This window comes from Artemia franciscana, chromosome 18, assembly GCF_032884065.1.
Source record: "Artemia franciscana chromosome 18, ASM3288406v1, whole genome shotgun sequence".
In the NCBI taxonomy this organism is placed as follows: domain Eukaryota; kingdom Metazoa; phylum Arthropoda; class Branchiopoda; order Anostraca; family Artemiidae; genus Artemia; species Artemia franciscana.
Window position 1 is genome coordinate 10,895,553 of NC_088880.1, and position 17,602 is coordinate 10,913,154.

The following is a 17,602-nucleotide window of genomic DNA, read 5'->3' on the forward strand; positions in this document are numbered from 1 at the left end:
ACGTGTGGTAATCTGTAATTGTGTATCAGCTATAATGAGAAGGGGGTGGAGTCACTGTTTACGTGGGGTAGGGTAGATTCCTAAAAAAGTACATTTTAATGGACAAATTGCTTACTCTTCATGAGGTTTCAGATAAATGTTGAAAGAGGTAGGGTAGGAGTAGGAATTAATAAAATTGTTTCTCTATACAGATAAAATTTTACATTTCCATGTCTACCAGCACAGAGGTGGAAAAGGTAAGGCAAGTTATCATTTCCCAGGTCACCATAACTTCTTGGGGATGGTTAATACTGCAAGGAACATAGTTTTCAGCAGTTTTAAATGGTGTTATTTTCTTTTTCTTTTTATATGAAGTACTTCAATTTATTCAAAGAAATCCATGTAATTCATTTATTGATACAAAAATCCTATTGTATAGGTTGTGATGGCTTCAGATATGTAGAAGATCAAAACCCTCACAGAATTTCCATCCATACAAACAGTAATACTCCTTTTCATCCAACCAAAATTTTTTATTAATAATATTAGCAAGAAATTTTTAAGTATGTTCAAATTTTATCCAGAATCGATATTGCAAATTTACACGTAGTACGGTACTAATCAACGTACAGTTATTAAATACACATTCCGGTATCCCAAATTATTTCTTGGTTAGGCCTGGGTATGATTTGAAAACAATCAGAAATTAAAACAAGAGCTAAGAACTCATATGACACTTGTGACATCTAAAAATCAATAGATTGATTTAAAAGAAAAATCAGAGGCTTAATGCCGGTCGGGATTTAAAATAAGAGCTCTGAGTCACGATGCCCTTCTAAATATTAAAATTAATTAAGATCTGATCAACCACTCGTAAGTTGTTATAAACACCTCATTATTTCAAAATTTTCCTCTCACTTTAGCCCCCCAGATGCTCGAATCTGGGAAAGCGACTTTATCAAGTCAATTTATGCAGCTCCCTGACATGCCAACCAATTTTCATCGTCCTAGCACGTCCAGAAGCACCAAACTCGCCAAAGCACTGAACCCCTCCCCCCAACTCCCCCAAAGTGATCGAATCCAGTACGGCTACGTCAATCACGTATCTACGACATTTGCTTATTCTATCTACCAAGCTTCACCCCGATTCCTCCAATCTAAGCGTTTTTCAAGATTTGAGATTTCCCCCTCCAACTTCCCCAATGTCAACAAATCTGGTCGGGATTTGAAATAAGAGCTCTGAGACATGAATTCCTTCTAAATATCAAATTTCATTAAGATCCGGTCACCCGTTCTTACGCACCTCAATTTTTCTAATTTTTCCAAATAAACACCCCCCCCCCAGCTCCTCCAAAGAGAATGGATCCATTCCAATTATGTCAATCACGTATCTAGAACTTGTGCTTGTTCTTCCCATCAAGTTTCATCCCGATCTCTCCACTGTAAGCGGTTTCCAAGATTTCTGTATCCCTCCTCCAATCCCCTATGTCCCTGGATCCAAGTCGAGTCGAAAACGGAGCATCTGAGACATAAGATCCTTCTATATATCAAGTTTCATTAGGATCCGATCACCTATTCGTAAGATAAAAATACCCCAATTTTCACATTTTCCAAGAATTCCGGTTTCCCCATCCAACTCCCCTCAATGTCACAGGATCTGGTCGGAATTTAAAATAAGAGCTTTTAAGTACAATATCCTGCTAAATATCAAATTTCATTAAGGTCCGATCACCCGTTCGTAAGTTAAAAATACCTCATTTTTTCTAATTTTTCAGAATTAACCTCCCCCCCCAACCCAACTACCCCAAAGAGAGCAGATCTGTTCCGGTTATGTCAATCATGTATCTGGGACTTGTGCTTATTTTTCCCACCAGGTTTCATCCCGATCCCTCCATTCTTAGTGTTTTCCAAGATTTTAGGTTCCCCCTCCAACTCCCCCCAATGTCACCAGATCCGGTCGGGATTTAAAATAAGAGCTCTGAGACGCGATATCCTTCCAAACATCACATTTCATTAAAATCTGATCAACCGTTCGTAAGTTAAAAATACTTCATTTTTTCTATTTTTTCCAAATTAACCGGCCCCCACTTCCCCCCAGGTAGTCAAATCGGGAAAAAAACTATTTCTAATTTAATCTGCTCTGGTCCCTGATACGCCTGCCGAATTTCATCGTCCTAGCTTACCTGGAAGTGCCTAAAGTAGCAAAACCGGGACCGACAGAATTTGCGATTGCTATTGTCACTTGGTTAATACCAAGTGCCATAAAAAAAGAGCTTTTCAAATGAAAGCAAGGAACAGATTTGATAGCTATTTGAACAGATTATTCTTTATATTAAGGGGGCTGTCTCCTCCTTTGCTCCTTACTCTATACTGTGAAGTTTGGCCCCTTTCAAATTTTTAAAGAAAATTTGAAATTGGAAAGATAAGATTTTATCTGACAAAAATTCGTCCTGCTAGGACAAATTTTCTACTGGGAGGATTTTGCACAGAGAAAATTTTTCATGGAGAGGGAAGTTTCCAGGGGGTGAACTTTTCAGGGGAAGTTTTACACTGGGCGAATTTGCCAGAATTCCTATACCAAATTTCTTTATGTGTCTTGCTTTCTCTTTACCAGTTCAATTTTACGCGTGGAGATGGTAGCCTAAGGGTAATTGTCCAGAGTAAATATTCGCAAGGATTGAATAGCCCAGAGGATATTTCTGTGGGGAGGGCGATTTTTCCGTGGAGGTGGAGCCAGGTATCCTGGCGTTACTTGAAAAACGATCAGAAATTAAATTTAAATATAACAAGTTTTTTCAACTGAAAGTAAGGAGCAACAGTAAAACTTAAAAAGAACAGAAATTATTACGTATACAAGGGGTTGCCCCCTCGTCAACACCTCGTTTCTTACGCTAAAGTTTAAATTTTGTCCCAATTCTATAAAAACAGCTCATGAAACACAAGGGTTGTATAATTAGAACAATTGGTACCTTTTTTTAAACTGCCGAAAAACTGTAGCGTGAAGAGTGAGGTGTTGAAGAGGGAGACAACCCCCCTCATGTACGCAATAATTTCTGTTCGTTTTAAGTTTTAAAGTTGCTCCTCACTTTCAGTTGAAAAAACTTGTTTGTTTCTTATGTAATGAAGCATAGAGACACATTTTTCAAAGGCAATGCAGTAAGTGTGTCAATTAAAATAAAATTTAATAAAAATAAAGAAATCAGTTAACTACAAAAATATACAAAACAATAGCTTACTTGCAAAAACTAAGATATTATTGACTCCCATCATTCAGTTCCGTTGAGCAATGCCGAAGCGTTAGACATATATTTTTAAAAAATATCGACTGTTTTGAACTTAGTTATCAAATACCAAAGTATGTAATGCCTTTAGACTCAATTGTTTATAAAAGTAACGCATTTTCAAAGTAGCTTGGCCCAAAGTATAACATTAAAACTAAAACTAAGAAAATTAAATAAAAACTTTTAATTCAATATTTTTAGTCTAATTTTGAATACTAAAAACCAATATATTCGACACCTTTATGCTTTATAACTGTAAAAAATTACCTCTTTTTCAAAGTGACAACTAGATAAATACAATCACTCCTGGAAAAAAAATAAATGATAATAAACAATCAAACAAACGCATCTGTTCAGGGGAAAATACCAAAATTCCCAGCATTCCGTTCAGAAGAAATATTTCTGATTATAGTGGCTGCATATATCAGCTCACGGGTACTCTTGTAATGCAAGCAAAAATTGACGGCATATTTTTACCGAAAATGGCCCCTTATTAATTTATTTTTCTTGTGTTTTCTATAATTATACGAAATTTCTTTTGTACTAATAACTAAACTAATTAGTAATAAATAGGATCACCATAAAAAGCTGATTCTTTGATTGAATGTTATAAATAGTTAGGCTCTTATACTTTCGTTAATGCCAAGAATCGTTATTTACTTACCATTCATTACTATGAAGAAACTGATTTTTTTTTTTTTTTTTTTTTTTTTTTGTTAATCCAACCAAACCATATAGAATATGGAAAACTGGAAATGGGTCACTCAGTCCCAAAGAAGAACTTAAATTTTCGTTACTAAGGGTTAAAAACTATTGGCAGGCAGCCAACAGCGGGGTAACACACATTTTTTCCACGGTTTTCCCCTATTCTGCTCTTTTTCCTTTGGTTTCCTTATAATTATTATATATTCGAATTTTAGGGGGCATGGCCCCCCTTGCCGGCGCCCATGGCTCGTAAGTGTTTCAATCTAGAATAGTTTTTTTGTTCGTTTTGTCTGTTTATAGTTATTTGTTGGTTTATTCAGCTATGTGATTTTTGTAAATTTAATTGTGAATTGCTAATTTATTCATAGGCTGACTTTCTTCCTCTTCTTCATAAAGCGGAAGATTCATTTTAGTAATCGAATTTTCCTTGTATACTTGTCGATAGCAACCAAGTTCAATACTACTTATGAAAATGATTGCAATCGAAGTCTTTCGGCAATGGTTCTGAGAGGAATAATGAACAGTATTGCCTAATTTCCAGACAGCTTCCTCTCGTCTGAAACCTTGTCTAAATTGCGAAATAACTGACATGTTATCATACAGCTTAAGGAATGTACGCAACTTAAAATTGGATTTTAAAGCAAATCGCAGGGATTTTAAAAAGAAGAAAATAAATATCACAGCATAGATTCTAATTCAAATTATTAAGTGTAATATTTTTCTTAATTCATTCAGAAATGACGGATTACGACAATTAAAAAAGAAGTCAAAATATATTAATGAGTTTGTGAATTATTCTAAATGAAAATTTTGACTATGGAATCAACGTTTTCTTCCTTACAACGCTTCGATGATTCGCTTTAAAGTCAAAACGGTACTTCTCTATTATCCCGGACGCACTCAAGTACTTGATCTGAGTAAAACAAGTTACTCTGTTTATTTTCGGTTATAGTAAGCTTAGACTGAGTGAGATAAACTACTCTTTAGGTGTATTTTAATTAAATATTTAACATATAGAGTTGGTTAGTTTAGGTATTTCATATAATGCATTCTTGGCGGCCTGGTTTCCATAATTCTCGGTTGTAGTTTCCAAAATTTGTCACTAAAGTATTATATTTTCAACAGGTTTTGATATATTTCATTATGATTAACATAACTTCACTTTTTGAATGTGGTCAGGATAACAGAAAAGTACCGTTAAAAGCTCTTTTGGAACAGCGAATTCGACAGCGCTACTAACCTGACCGTCTAGGATGAGGGTGACCTTCTCAAAGTGCTAGAAAGAACCTGGGCTGTACAAACAAGAGGACACATACAAACCCGGGTTTATGTGCTTGGGGTTGGCATAACAAAAGTCCTAATCATCGGCAATGGTTAAATAGCCGTCATTATTATTAATTTATGCGATGAAAGACAAATTTATTTAACAAACTTTATAAATCGCCTTTCTTTCATTAAAATAAACTTTCTAGTCAAATGCAAAATTTATTTACTTACCATAAATTGTATTTTTTTTTTGCTATTATTGATTTCAGTCGTAATCTGAGTGTTCAAGACAATCAAGGCCGTATACAGGTGGAGATGGGGGGGGGGGGGTTAGGGTTTGACCATCACGCCAAAATTTATTTTTCTATGAGAAACTACTTGTAAAAAACAAACGAAAAACCCCAGATGTAACTCTTGCTCATAGTAAAATTTGGGACGTGTAACTTGCCACGTTTTGAATCAACACACCCACCTAGCTTCAAAAAACTTCCACCAATGAATTTATTGCGTATCATCAATTTGGCCGTTGTGGTGCGCAACAAGGGCATTGTGGTGCATAGCAAGGAGCTTTTTCCAAGGACACTAGTACAAATGGAAAAGGCTGATAAATTTCTGTTGACCAGTTTCGATTGGTATTTTCATCGTGTTCATTTATTTTGACAATAGCCAGTGTTTAAAACAAAGTATTTGACACATCATTCCAATGCAAATATTTCGGTAAAATTTGAATATAGGACATACAAAGGAGGGTTGGCAAATCGAAATCTCAGGGTTTTTAACTTCTTTTATTCGCCACACGATTCCCCATTTATTTCGCGATTTCATGGATTTCGACCCCCCAAATAAGCCCAAGCCTATGATTATAATAGGCGGACTTTTATGAAACATAAATCAGATTTTACGGGAAAACTTGAAAATCAAAAATGGCAACCCCTTGTAAGTTTAAATATCTGGAATGAACATGGAGTTGGCTTTGTAATAAAATGTCTTGAAAAATATTCCAATAAGAAGTTCTAAGCATTCAATACGAAATATCTTAGCACTGGAACTCAATGAAGTTCTCACCTACAGAAATTGGAAAACGTCTAATTTCTAGTGGTAACTTTTTTTTTTGCACACTGTGATTCTAACAAAAAAAAAGATAGATTTTTCTTTTAAAATATCGTTTTTCAAAAAACCCTCATATACACCATAAAAGGACTTGAGGATTGAAGCAAAATTTTTGAATCCTTAGGGCAAAAATCAAGAGGATTTAACAGAAGTAAGGTAATTCTAATGGTAATTATAATGGTAATTCTAAGGTAATTCTAAGGGTATTATGTGACATATGTTGGCAAATTGCGGTCTACGCAGCACATTTGAAAAGTGAGCGAGTAGAATTGATTAGTCCACTTTTTTCCCAGAATACATACTACCTTATTGATACAATGGTTCACTGAAGGTGTTACGATTCTCAGTGGAGCAGAAAAGAATAAGCAATGAAAGTTGTTTCCCGACCAAGGCCGTATTCAGGGTGGTTAGGGGTTTGATCCCCCTGCCCAATAAAATGTTTGTCCAACTCGTAAAAGCATAATAAAATAAAAAAATAAAACATTTTTGACACGTTCATAAATTTTTTTTCGTATCATCCCCCGTAGGAAAATACTAGATGCGGCCTGAAATTCTACCCAGTGGCTTCTAACTTTTTAATAAGACAACAACAAAAAAACTTAATTGCACTAACAATAACAAAAGTGCGAATATTTCGGCTTCACATCCTGAAGCTTTAATGAACAGTAAAATATTTAGCCTAAGCCATAATTATAAAGGAAAATAGAGATAAAGAAACAAACACTAACACTAGACAGAAACGAAACAAAAAGCAAAATAAAACTCATACCTAAATTAAGTCCAGAATGGTAATGAAGGTGCTACAGCATAATGCACAAGGATGGATAAAGCAAAATAGTTTTTATTTTAACTTTCTTCTGATATTGGAATCTAACAAGATGATTGCTTTTTCTCACCTTTCTTCAGTATGTTTCGTTTAAGCTAAGTCTATTATTTTTTTTTTTTCCTTTGATAATCTAGCTGTGAACGCCGAATATTCGGACTTTTATTATTAATAGAAGGAATATTTTTTCACTCCATTATTGTTAAAGTTTTACCTGTTTCCTTATAAATATGCAGTGTGGTCCAAAAAAATTATTCACACATTCGATGTGGTTACTAGTGGTTTTCAACGTACAATTCCTCACTTGACAGTTCTTTCAAAGCACGTTTAAAAATTTTGGTTACTATGGGTTAGATCCCGTTCTTTACTAGATTGCGTCTACCGCTGGAACCATGATATGGTATCCTTGTACTGTAGATTATGTGCTATGCATACATGTGTATTATAATTATTGGATTATAATATTGGATTTCATTTTGCTGAGATTTCATTCCTATTTTGGCTTGGAAAAATATTTTGAAAATCAAGCATCAAATACTAGACTAGGATTTATCTTTTGCCCCATTTTTGTCAGCGTTGCCCCGCTGAAGCGTGAAAATAAATAAACAAACTGATCAGTAAATTTTGACAACGCTGTTCGTCCGTAAAAATTCAAATAGCATTAATCTGTTAAAGTCCAAGATAACAAATAAGCTAAATTCTGAAGCTTTTTGGTGCTACACATTGTTTGCTAATTTCCTTCTGATTTTCACCGTTTCTATTTTGTTAATATTTGGCGCCTGCTGCTAAATGCTACTACCAAATTGTACAACTATACAATTACATATGGATGTACTTTTCGTTAAGAATTGAATTCACAATTTATTTTTTTTTAAATCATTATGGTTGTGCGAGTTTCGACTTAACTATTAATTATATATAAAAAAAAAAAAAAAAAAATCAAATTTCATTCGTGCTGTCATTGGCACTTAAAGAAAAATACCACAAAATACATACGACCAAAAATTTCACATGATTTGAGCTTCTTTAGAAGGCGTAATAAACTTTTTATATTCGTAAAGTTCATGACGCTTGTCTTGGGTAAAATAAACTTAAACAAGAGCTAAAAGCTCATATGGCACTTTTGACGAGGCCGGAAGAGCCAAGAGCTCTAGCGAAGTTCTAAGAATCAATAGATTAATTTAAAAGGAAAATCAGAGGCTTAGTGCCGGTCGGGATTTAAAATAAGAGCTCTGAGTCACGAGATCCTTCTAAATATCAAAATTCATTAAAAACGATCACCCACTCGTAAGTTATAAATACCTCATTTTTTCTAATTTCCCCTCTCCCTTCAACCCCCCAGATGGTCAAATCGGGGGAAGTGACTTTATCAAGTCAATTTGTGCAGCTCCCTGACACGCCTACCAATTTTCATCGTCCTAGCACGTCCAGAAGCACCAAACTCGCCAAAGCACTGAACCCCACCCCCTAACTCCCCCAAAGAGAGCGAATCCAGTACGGTTAAATCAATCCCTTATCTACGACATTTGCTTATTCTACCCATCAAGTTTCATCCCGATTTCTCCACTCTAAGCGTTTTCCAAGATTTTCGGATTCCCCCCAATGTGAACAGATCTGGTCGGGATTTAAATAAGAGCTCTGAGACATGAGTTACTTCTAAATATCAAATTTCAGTAAGATCCAGTCACCCGTTCTTAAGTTGAAAATACCTCAATTTTTCTAATTTTTCAGAATTAACCCCCCCCCCCCCCAACTCCACCAAAGAGAGCGGATACAGTCCGGTTATGTCAGTCACGTATCTTGGACTTGAGCTTATTCTTCCCACTAAGTTTCATCCTGATCTCTCCGCTTTAAGTGTTTTCCAAGATCCCCCCCCCCCCCAAATGACGCTGGATCCGGTCGGGATTTAAAATAATAGATGAGTTACGAGGTCGTTCTAAATATGACATTTCATTAAGATCCCATCACTCCTAAGTTAAAAATTTCTCCTTTTTCAGAATGACCCCCCCCCCAAATAGAGTGGATCCGTTCCGATTATTTCAATCACGTATCTAGGACTTCTGCTTATTTTTCCCACCATGTTTCATCCCGATTAAAATACCTCATTTTTCTAATTTTTCGTATTTAACCATCCCCCACTCCCCCCAGATGATCAAATCGGGGAAACGACAATTTCTAATTTAATCTGGTCTGGTTCCTGATACGCCTGCCAAATTTAATCGTCCTAGCTTACTTGGAAGTGCCTAAAGTAGTAAAACCAGGACAGACAGACAGACCGACCAATCGACCGACAGAATTTGCGATCGCTATATGTCACTTGATAGATACCAAGAGCCATAAAAACGGATCAAAGTTCGTTCATATTCATTTTTTTTACGTTTTCACAAATCTGACAAACATTTCGGGGGGAGGGGGTTAAACCCCTAACCCATTTTCCCTTGGATACAGCCTAGATGCATTCATTTCGTAAATCGGCGAAGTCTTAGAAATATGATTAGTATCATCATAGTACTAAATCTATATAAGAGAATAAGTAGATAGGTAAAGTAATCAAATACTTTTATTTCAGAAAAAAGGACATGTTTATACATAAATGACGAAACTTATATACACTACAAAAGCAGAACTTTACAAGTCTCGACCTTGAACAAAACTTCGACTGAAAACCTAAAAAAAGCATGTCTTTCTAATACCAGGAAAATATTCTTAGCGAAGACTAGAAGTATGTGCAAAAGAAACTGGGCACTTTCTTTCACATAAATAACTGTAAAATAATTCCCCTTTAAAAACACATGTTTTATTAATCTAAATTGTTAATTCGCCTTAAAGAACTATTCTAATACGATAATATATACGTTTTTCTAACATCCAGAATTTTTGTCGGGGAATTGGATTCTTTTCTATTCTTAGACGTGGTCTCTTCCTTTTTAAGAAACATGCCTTAAAAATGTGGCCCATTCACATTAAGATTTAACAAATACCAAGCTTTAGCTAACCTTAATTTGAACCCAATGCTCAGAATTTTCTTATTGGCTGAAAAAATCTATGAAAAGCTCTAATTGGCTTAAATAAGCATTGGAGTAATCTTGAAGGAAACAGCACTTCCTGAATGATATGGGTCATCTACTCTTTAATCCTCTCCATTGCAAAAGATATGCTTTTCATAGGTCAAAAAGGCAGAATTCATATAAGTTTCGGGACCCCTGATAGGATCTAATGAAAGAACGAATTCTCATGAGCGAAACCTTTATAAGTTGCAATCGGGGTCATATCGAGGATTTTTATTTTTTGGGGGGATTTAAAAATGATTTTTTTAGGAGGGGGTACAAAAAACGCATCAAAAATTCGTTTATATTCATTTTTGTTGCGTTTTTACGAGTCGGGCAAACATTTCGGGGGGAGTGCGACCCCCCTGGATACAACCTTGGTTGTAATTACTAAAAAATTACACCATGGCAACAAATTCCTTTGCTTAAATGGTTCATTATAAAACAAATCCTTTATTATTGCAATTTATTACAGAAAATGGGTTTCAACTATAAAAGATACACCCATAATTTCTGATTAAAGGCATTCAAGGCATGTGCATTGACCTTCCAAACAAAAATGGAAGTCATTTTTTTTAAACTCTACCACAGATTAATATAAAAAGAGGCATGATCAGCCTGATATCCATGATACCCCCTCCCCCAAGAAAAAATCCCTTAGAACGTGCAGGCGCCTGCACTGCACTCTAAATTGTTCAACAAACTTCTGTTTTTCACTTTATTTTAGCAACAACTTCTATTTGTAAACCTGAATGACCTTGTGGACGTGCAGGCGCCTGCACTGCATTCTAAATTGTTCACCAAACTTCTGTTTTTCACCTCATTTTAGCAACAACTTCTATTTGTAAACCTGAATGACCTTGTGAAAACTGTATAGCCTATATATAGCTTATTCTCATTGATGCATGGGGACTTCCCAAGGGCACTTGTAAAATATCTTCATGGTCAGAAGAAACTTTAACCCAAGACAAGCGTCATGAACATTACGAATATTATAGATTTTGTACATTACTTGCTGTTGTGGTTTTGACAGTAGCTGCCCCCCTTTACCGTTGCCTTTTACTTGATATTAGGTGTTCAATACCAAATTCATGTTGCACCCCCCCGAATTTTTTGTACGACTCGTATAAACGTAACAAAAATGAATATATAGCCCCCCCCCTCGAACAAAAACCCTGGTTACGACCTTCAATGTATATAATATATTGCCCATTTTGTAGTAATGTCTAAAATAAAGTTTTCCAAATAGCAATAAGCGGTGAAGGAGATTTCCGCTTGTTAGAATAAGGGAAAGCTCACAATATTAGTAGCATCGATCACATGGTTTGAGTCAGGCTGGAGCTCAATTTGTGAACAAAACTTAGCTACTCTCTGATAAGGGAAGAGGGGTTCTGGTTTTATACTCTTTCCCTTCTTTTGAAAACTGAAATATCTCACTTTTCCCTTCAAAATTTCTGGACGTGCTCAGGTATAAAAACTTATATTAACTTTAAAAGACAATGCATAATAAACATATTTAACACATAAGCATAAAAAACAAAATACTTTATTTAAAAAAGGGGATAAAAAACGGCTTTACAGTATACGAAGACAAAAGCTAGTATTTACGCATCCGGGCACGCTTTTATTTTACTATAAAACTACTACGAAAAACAGTAGGAAAAAAATTAACATAAAACTATTGCGATTATCTATATGAGCTATGCGATGAAATACGTCTGCGGTCGGAGAAGGAGCGTAAGCGAGGTAGGTACATAAAAAACTATGGAATTCTAATAATTGTTATGATATGTTTGAGTTGTGAGTTTTATTTATTTCATGCAAGAAATAAAAGCATTAAAACAAAAAAAATTCAAAGGCTATAAAAACGTTAAGTACTTTGTTTCGTTAAGGCACGTACGAGAACAATTGGTAACACAGTGAATTGGTAACTCAGTGGTTCCAAAAGCATTTATCATTATTTGTTACTACCTTCATCCTAAAATGGCTTAGGATTGCTTAGAAATGGATTAGAATACAACCCCTTGCATGCCTATAATAAGTAAATGAGGTACATACTCTAGCCCTTCCTCCATTGAAATAAAAATTAACAAGGTTTTATATTACCTGGTGTTTCGGGACGAAAATAATTATAATTAATGATAATTGCCTTGCAGAACACACCCATAATAATTTAAAAATAAATTTTAATAGTGCAAAAAGCCTGTTTTGGGAACTCAAAGAAGTTTGGTTATGGGCGGGTTATTTTTGTCCTGACTAAGGTGAGAGCGCATTTGAAAAATTTCCCCGAACTGAAATCGTGTTCCCAAAAGCTCTCTATTTGACTGCTATCCACAAAAAGGGGGATAGTCACACAAAAACGTCCGTTTTTGTGTTTTCGATAAGGTTAATCAATATAGTTCTGAATAATATTATCACTTACAGAGCCTTTTTTTACTGATTTTCTTGTAAGTAATATTACCTTATACACTAGTTCCAAAGGAATGTCTTATGCAAGTTAAAGTATCATGTTATTCTTTTATATTTCTACATAATGGTGGGCATAAATAAAACCTCTTATTTTAAATAAACATAGTTTTGCAATATCCTCGTATGCCCAAGATCTTCAGAAAAAAAAGTATAAAATACCAGCTACAAGAAAAAAAGAGAAAAATGAGTATACAAGATACGCACACGGGGTGAAGGCTTTTGGGCCCAAGTCCCCCAAAAGGACATAATTTTCACGATTTTTTTCCATTTCCCGTTTTTATAGTTTGGATCACCCCCACTCCCCCAAAAAGCTTCTACATATTTAGGAACCATACAAAATTACTAGAGAAACAAGACATATCTTAACTCGCTGCAATAAACAACTTCATTAAAATACGTATTGCCAAAAGCTTAAAAACCGCTTTTTAGGCTTAGGAAGGGGCTCAAGAAGTTAATAGACCTCAATCAGGTATGAATTCTCTTTCAGGAGGGAGGGTATTTAAAATACGCACAAACTATACGGCAAATACAAAAAATCGTAAAAATCTTATATTTGTAGGAAAGATGGGAGGGGGCATTGGTCTAACGCATCCCCCATTTTAATTAATTAATACGATTTTTTTATCTCGTGGTTGGATGATTTATGCATCCAGATACATTAGAAACTAAGTTCTTATAGCCTTAAGAAAACAGAGAATGTAACATTTAAAAAATAACATCTTGAACATCCGTAGGTGTTTCCGGGTTTCCATCTGCATCTAATACTTCTTGGTGTTTAGAGGCAGCATTGCCAACATGCGCACTTTTTTGCCGAAGAACATCTAATTCGGCAAGCTGTTGAGCTATTAATGTCTTAATTCGGTGTAAAACAGAACATATTCTCATTCGATCACCGTTGGTGTATTGCACCATCAAATCGAGGATGTTGGCTGCCCTCTCTATTTTTAAGTCAGTGATGGCTAAGGTGACACAGGCTGAGGCGAGTAAAGATGGCGCTGTTTGCATGAATTCGTATTCTGAAAAAAAAAAATGTTAATAGAATAAAGGGAGTTCTGAAAGAAAATAATAATAATAGTTAAGTCATATGTCCAAAGGACAGCCACTATTTACATGGCCGTAGGGAAGGGAGTCAGGGGGCAGCTGCCACGTAGAACTTCAAATTTACACTAGATATTAAGGAGAACTTTTTGTATGTTGGAATTTTTTGTTGAATGTTCACTGGTAGACGGTTGAAAAAGCTTGAAATAAATAAAAATTTCCAAATATCGTTTCCAATATCGACATTTACGTTTCGATATTCAATATTGATTTTTGGTCCGATATATAGATATATCGATCTTGATATTAAATATTGCCCAATTTAACTTTTGAATTGAATTCTTAGAACAAGAAGCTGTTATTTACACCTTAGTGTGATTTGTGTCAAATCGCTTTTATGGTCTTTTTTTTCTGGAAATTGGAAGTAGGACAGTGAGTTTATTATATTATAGTATCGCCGGAAAAGTAGAACATGGAAAATGCTAATGGTCGAGTTTTAGCGTAATATAGAATGATGAGTTTCTAAAAAACTATATTCAAAGGATTTCGGGAAGCATTTATAAGCCTCCCTTCAAAGAATCGGCTGCCCCCCCCCCACCCTAGACAAGCTTTAGGTCGTACAGCTAAAGAAGGTCGTATAGTTAGATTCAGAAAGAAGTCGACACAAGGAATACAATCATAGAAATCCTTCAAGTACATGTTATTAACTTGAATTTTGGTTTGTTTATAATGTAGATCGTTGGATTATCGAAAGCAACCTATATAATCTCGACCAGGAACATAGGAAAGAGTTAATTTTAAAGGGAGGGGCACATGGGACATATTTTAAATTTTGGCGAAAGTAGTCATGGCCACAATCGGAGCAATTCATTAACATAATATGTCAAGGTGCATGACGTTGGGGACAATTTCGCTCTTATCTGCGAAGGAACCAAAATAAGAATTATCACTTCTAGCAAAATAAAATACATTCAATCCATGCTGCAAAAATATATTTCTTCAATTTTTAATATATTTCTTTAAAATTCTTCTTTAATTCATTTCTTTAATATTCATCTTTAAAATATATTTCTTCAACAACACTGCCTGTTTCATTCACAAAATGAAAATATAGAAGCATATAACATTTCTTTTTATTAAGACAGAGAATACAATATAATAATAAAAAATATATATTCGTTTTTTCAAACTTGATAACATTAACCTAGATTATGCGTAATACTTGCATAAAATTTTTATTTCGTTATTTTTCATAAATCTCAAAAATGTTTTTTTTCGTTATTTTCGAAAATTCGTTATTTTCAAGTCTCAAAAATGTTTAGACAACTGAGTGAGTCCTAGCACGTTAATGCAAGGTTTCTGGGTTCATTGAACGTTCTAGGAACTGTGGAAGAAACCCAAATAGGTTGTATTTAAGTAATAAGCGGCATTTTCAACATCTGTAATGGTGTCCCTATAGATGTTTTCCGGTCGGTTCCTTTGGATAGAAACCCAAGTTTTTCTATTCCCCTGATTCCAAATGGTCATAAAATATACAAGACCGTAGTCACACGGTTGTCAAATGAATAAACGCTTAGAAACAGCACAGAATTAGTAAAAGTGGGAGGGAAAATATATAAAATAAAATTATATATATTTATATTAATTATATTTTATTATATATTTATATTAACATACAAAATTAAATTTATATATAAAATTAGGTCACAGAAATCAATTTAGGCAAATAACTAAAATAAATGACGTGTAGATTCATCTTTTAGTTTATCAAAATATATTTTTCCTTATTTTATCGTTTTGTTCTTAATCGTTTTCTTTAATTTTGTTTCTACTTAAAATGTTCTGTTATTTCTTTTATTTTTAGTACCCTTTGGACCTAGTTCACCTCATCTATCCCCCTCTTTTGTTTTTAACAAGGCAAGCCGCATAGAGTAGAGGAAGCCCTTTTTTACCATCTAACGACTTAAAATTCGAGTTTTCTATTTTTAAAACATTTTTTTAACTATACTGGGAAGGCGGATGTTTCCCGTGAAAATTTTAAACATCACCTTTGAGAGGAAATTAGACATACTACCCAAATAACAATAGCACTTTACTCAAATTATTGATAAAGTATAGCGATAACAAAACAGCAACATAAAACAGAGGAAACAGATGATTTAAATTAAGAGCAAATTCATGGTATAACAAGGGATATTTAAATGCCACTTTTTAAAGTGGGACCACTACCCCCAACCCACCTGTTTTTAAAACCCCGCAGATGTTCAGGTGAATAGAAGCTAAGTAATAATACATAACAATGGATTTACGGTATTATCTCTCGGATGTAAACACCATCTGTGAATTGGTGATGAAACAAGGGGTTGTGCACTGTCGCGCGCGTGTGCACAACTTAGTGCCTCATGCTCTTTCCCCTTTGGTTCTGACTCTGGCCTTATTCTTTTAGGCGTAAATCTCTTACTCCATTAAAATCCCCCTTCAACTTCATACCATAAGTACAGTGTACAGGCAGCACCTTAGTGCGTAGCCCCTTATTCGTAACAGCAAGAACAAGCTATTTATTATCAAGTATGTTGCATGGCTATTTCATCGCTTTCTTCCCATCTTTAAAATGAGGTTTTAATGATCTTATTTTCCTCTTATTCGTTCAAGTTAGGCAGTTTCCATTGAATGCTGAACTTCCTTAGTGAATAGGACGCAACTAACAGTTTAACCTAATAGAGGTTAGGCTAAATCTGTACACACATTCATATTCTTATAAATACCCATTGTCAGATTGGTCGTCCAATATTAAAATACGTCCCCTGCAAAAAAACAGGGCTAGGGTTAGTTTTATCGTAAATATATATTTTTCTTGTCCCGTTGAATCAATTGATGACTCCCACTTAATTACTAAATGTCTCCTATTTTTTTTGCTTCAAAACACAACATTTGCCATTATGTTCCAAGTAAAAAAGCAACTTGAAGTTGCGATCCCCGTATCTCAATGATCCAAGGTCATTAATAAGCCAGGTATAAGAAGCCACTGGATGGGGTGAGGGCGAAGGCTGAGGTACAGTAGAGGGAGTGACGGAGTCTAGTATCCCGGGCACCATTCACAGAAGTAAGGAGGGGGCAATGGTCTCCAAGAGACAGTACTAACTATAAAGTTATAACTATATATATATATATATTGTTGCTAGAAACGAAAACTTCGAAATAATTACACGTATATAAAATAAGTGTGATCTTTTTTACACTTGTACAATTTGGGCAGGGTCGTATCAAGCATTTTTTTTTAGTGGGGGGAGTTACAAAAAAATTTAAAGATCACATCAGAAATTCATTTATATTAATTTTTGTTACGTCTTTACGAGTCGCAAAAACCCTTCAAGTCAGAAGCCTTGAATTTGGGTTTTGTGTTTTCTTAAAGGCTAGATGAAAACCTTTCTTGCAGGTTTTGTTAGTTTCCAAGTTCGTAACTAACAACCGGTAAGTCCAAAACGCGTTTTCAGGTTCCCTCTTATTTTGCGTAGTAAAATTAACAACGTGTATCATACTGCCTTTCGTATTACCAAAACCATATTCAACTCGCAAATTTAAAGAAGACCTCCCTAGTCTCAAGAAGTATTGTACAATGCCTTGTAAATCCCTATTGTGAACATATTTAGGATAAGGTCTTCAATGACATTGCTAAATATTTAGTCATTATCTGTAATCCATGCATTGAAAGAATTTTGAGTTACCGTTTGACCATCCAATGTGAACGACCCTTTAAATAATAGCAGCATGTCTGGAAATAATTAATAGAAATAATAATCATTGTATTGAAAGTATTTAAGCATAAACACTTTCACCCAAGAATGGTCCATACAGCCCCCCTCCTTCTGCAGATAAATTAATAA

The 17,602-nt window shown here is 34.8% G+C and overlaps 1 protein-coding gene across 2 annotated transcripts in view; it reads right to left on the reverse strand.

The window, feature by feature from the left end:
* Positions 1-9,706: 9,706 nt before the first annotated feature.
* The window catches only part of LOC136038599 (G1/S-specific cyclin-D2-like), a 44,728-nt gene continuing 36,832 nt past the window's right edge, over positions 9,707-17,602 (reverse strand). For both annotated transcript variants that reach the window (XM_065721804.1, XM_065721805.1), the window contains exon 4: positions 9,707-13,696. In XM_065721804.1, the coding sequence (XP_065577876.1) occupies positions 13,386-13,696 (311 nt within the window). In that variant the 3' untranslated portion in view covers positions 9,707-13,385. The remainder of the gene's footprint in view (positions 13,697-17,602) is intronic.